Below are 4,003 nucleotides of genomic sequence, written 5' to 3'. Positions count from 1 at the left end.
AAGCCTACAGATTATATATCAAAAATGTACAGACAGTTCAGTATCACTGTTTATAGATGCTGCATCTAAGTTAGAACTGCATAGTCAGATAATACAACTTAGAGGAAATTGTATGAAGTTGCAGAAGTAGCCTACATGTAATGTTAAGAATTTCATAGATAAAAAGTTTATTGTGTAAGTATTAGCTTATCTGTATGGGTCTACCTTTATTCATATATTTTGTATTCTGTTTATGGTTTTCAGAAACCACAAGTGTCATCATTGCCAGTAGGTTACAAGGCATGCACCTCCTTGAGTAAATAAAGAAAACGCTCATTGCAACAAGGCCTTGTTACTGTAAAGGCAAACCCATAGTCCTGACCAGATTCTCCAATCACCAGGCAACACATTCACAATTTTTCATGCGGGTAGGGGCGTAACTGAAATAAAACGTTGTTAGGAGCGTGTCACATTGTTTACTATCTCAGTTAGGTAGTCATGTTACACATATATGCAATGTAAATACATTCCTAAAAAAATAAAAATACTGAAAATGACTTAATGTTTCAATCTGCTTGTCTTTGTGACGAGTGATCGTCTTCTCATATATAGACGATCTTCGGATCAGAGCGCGTCTCCAAAATGAAGTCCACGGTGTCGTCAGTTCCGTAAAGCGTTCCTCCTGGCTTCATTAAAAAAGAAGAGAGAGGATTACCATAGTCAGAAGACAAACGCATTTAAAATAACACTTTACCTGGCTATGTCATTTAAATATTCTTAAACAAGAGCGCCTCATTGTTTCCCACGGGCAGTTTTTCTCCTGGACCGACAAAAGACACACCAGTCTCCTCTAAGCCGCGCATGAACTGTGATGCACTGCCGCTAGCCTGTTATTAGCTTGCTCGCTAGCTTCCCGAACAGCTCTGTTTTTACGACGGGATCAAGCACACCGTAAGTCAAGCCGTTTGGAAACGACGGTGATATTGCTTAATGTCTGGGTTTTGGGATTTTACATGTCTAACGTTAACGTTACCTTTATTAACCAGTCAGCTTTGCACAGTGAACTCACTGGGTTGTTTACCATGTTTAAACATCTTCTTAACAGCTGCATGTAACGTTATAGAAGCAGGCCTTTTTCCCCCTAAAAAAAGCACATTCATTTCCAGCCAGAGAAACTGCTTTAATATATTCTCCACAAATAGTGATTAGGATCTGTTGTTATCTCCGGCCTTGAATTAAACCCCACTGTGCTGGGCAGATAGTACCCGCTGGGGGCCTGCATCTTGCGTTACCTGCCGTAGAGCGAACCGTGCACCTGTGTCGGTGCACCTGTTATGTCTCCCAGGATATTTCAAGTCAAACATTCCAGTCTCTCACTATAAAAGTAAATTATTACTCGGGTTATCTCGTGTTAGTAATAATGATGAACAATAACGTGCAGACAATTTAACTCTGAACAGAAACATCAATTAACACTGTTTAATTAATATTTCTGTTGTTTTGCTGCCCATTTCTAATAATAGACTGTCAATTACCAATATTTAAGTTAATTTCCGAGCTCAGCTCACCCTGTTGCTATTTCACATTGATCCAGCCTGACTTGAGTGACTTGACTGAGAGACAAAACGTAGTGGATTGAGGCACTAGCTAGATCAAGGCTCAGTTCAGGTTATGCAAAGTGGCTGACTTGGTTGTTTTTCTTCTTAGTTATTTTTTCATTCCAAAACTGGTGCCGTAGGTTGTCTTAGAAGTGGGATAAGCACAACTTCTTTTGTCTAAAGTCAACAGAAATTGAGTCATTCCTCAGGAAATGGGCTGGCATGGCCAAGTGCGCATTTGTAATGGCAAGCCCACTTAGGTGACGTCAGAGCAAATGTAAACAAGCGGTACCTGAACCTCCCTTCAGGTAGTATCTGTGGTGTATTGGTGTCAGCAGGTGACCTAACTGCATAAACCTACCATATAGTAATGTTCAAGTTACAGTCAGCCAACATAGTAGCAAATCTCACAAGGGCACCAAGCTTATTTTTGACGAAATGTTTTGCCTTAGTTCATTTGAATAATGCACATTTACCCTACAGTCATTATTAGTTACATTTTAGCCTCACATTCACTTACAGTTGATTGTTCTCCATCTATAAATTGGCCTTCATTTTGCACTGTGGCCTTGTCACACACACACACACACACACACACACACACACACACACACACACACACAGTACTCAGATTTCTCATTAGTGTTTGTGCGAGTGAATTCATTAAGCATTGTTTCCATCCAAGCCAAAAATAGGAGCTATATTACTGCTTGTCCAGCATTGTTTTTTGTGCAAATGTTATCATCATGCATTTCTGATTGTACAACTTGAATATGTGACTGCATGTAGCAGACCAATTCAGTTTGACCCATTAGAATGACTAGACAATGTTAATGTAAACATTTTGCTGTCTACGTTCTGGTTGTGGTTTATAGGGAGTGGGTGCTTCTAAAATATGGTCCTGTAACTGAGCTGTGGAGTAGAGTGGCCACTTCAACGAGACAGCTCATTGTAGTGGCGGCTCCTGTGCGTGGGGCTTTCATAGGTGTGTTGTTTTTATGCAGAGTGGTAGCCTTGCTCTTTGAAAACCAGCTCCTCGCTTGTTTGTGGCAATTATATTCCCATCTGCCTAATGATTTGGCTGTTTTGACAACTCTCGTTGGTCTCTCCTCTTCAAAGCAGCATTTAGGCCTATGCTGTTTTTCCACCTCTGCCTTTTTTCACAACTAGTAGTTTGTTGTATCCACACTTTACCTCTCTGTCTCTCCTCCCTTTTTCTCACAGAAATAGTGCATTATGACAGACAGCATTATGAGTAAAGCTGCCACAATGGAGATTCCTATCAACAGTAATGGTGACACAGGGACACTACCAGAAGATGACAGCCTTGAACAGGTGGGTCACAGCTACTGTATCTGTTGACAATCTACTGTGTGTAACAGTTTGAGACCACCCTTTGTAGCCTAGTTGTTGTTTACCTATTTCGAGCTATTACACAAGAAAACACATGTCCAAACTGTAAGTGTTTACCTACTTGTGATCCCAAGCCAACAAAAAATACCATTTGCATACTGAAAACCAAACTGCAGCAATAGGAGAGGGTTTTTTTAAATTTTCGTATTAATTTACTTGTCATTTTTGATTATATAGAACAAAAGCTCTCATGGTCTTGGCTCGTTTTCGGACCTTTACAGCTGTTTTGTGACTTAAAGACTGTTTCATAAAAGTGTTCTGATGATCCAGACTATAAAATATATAAAAATTAATTTTATATATATGTTTTTTTTTTTTAGTTAGTTTTGTTTAGCTATTAAATATATATTAGTTTTGCATTTGTCAGTTTGAGTGTACTCTTGCCTTTTTTATTTTTTTTTGTCTGGTTGCACTTTATAAGATCACAGTGACTTTCAGTTCATTCATCAGTCACCAAGAAAACAGTTGTTAGTTTTCTTTTTAGCCTTAGTTTTTCTCCCAAGGAAATTCTAAATGTAGCCGAAGCACAACGCCTATTCAGAAGCTGTATTCCAGTCTCTTGTTGTGAGCTTAATTATTGTTCTCTGCCTGTGTTGAACTATTATTAGGGCCCGAGCACGACCGTGCGAGGTCCCTATTGAATCTGCTCGGATTATTTTTTTTTTTTTTTTTTTTTTTTTTTTTTTTTTTTTTTTTTCTGCAAAGTAGGCCCAAATGACATGGCCTAAACATACTCGAAAACTCACCAAAATTTGCAAACATGTCAGAACCGGTGAAAAATTTCGTATTCTACAAGTTTCGCACATGGGCGTGGCAAAATGACTCGCTAGCGCCACCTTGAAAATTGGAAATGATTAGCCCCTCGTTCACGTTCAACCTACATGTACGAAATTTTCTGGGGACATGTATCGTATCAAGACGCACAAAAAAGCCTCAAGAACCCATAGCCTAAAGTCAACAGGAAGTCGGCCATTTTGAATTTTATGGCCATTTTTGGATGATTTACACACTTC

The 4,003-nt window shown here is 39.1% G+C and overlaps 1 protein-coding gene across 6 annotated transcripts in view; it reads left to right on the top strand.

Annotated features, from left to right (window-relative positions):
- The first annotated feature begins 621 nt into the window (after positions 1–621).
- arfip2b (ADP-ribosylation factor interacting protein 2b) overlaps positions 622–4,003 on the top strand; it is a 17,706-nt gene continuing 14,324 nt past the window's right edge. For 3 of the 6 annotated variants that reach the window (XM_046040342.1, XM_046040340.1, XM_046040339.1), the window contains exons 1-2: positions 622–930; positions 2,802–2,912. In XM_046040342.1, the coding sequence (XP_045896298.1) occupies positions 2,814–2,912 (99 nt within the window). In that variant the 5' untranslated portion in view covers positions 622–930; positions 2,802–2,813. The remainder of the gene's footprint in view (positions 931–2,801; positions 2,913–4,003) is intronic. The other 3 variants (XM_046040344.1, XM_046040343.1, XM_046040341.1) reach the window with 1 other exon arrangement.

The sequence above is a fragment of the Micropterus dolomieu genome, linkage group LG23 (genome assembly GCF_021292245.1).
Source record: "Micropterus dolomieu isolate WLL.071019.BEF.003 ecotype Adirondacks linkage group LG23, ASM2129224v1, whole genome shotgun sequence".
Taxonomy (NCBI): Eukaryota; Metazoa; Chordata; class Actinopteri; order Centrarchiformes; family Centrarchidae; genus Micropterus; species Micropterus dolomieu.
Note: the sequence above shows the minus strand (reverse complement) of the source record. Positions and strands in the feature narration are given on the sequence as shown.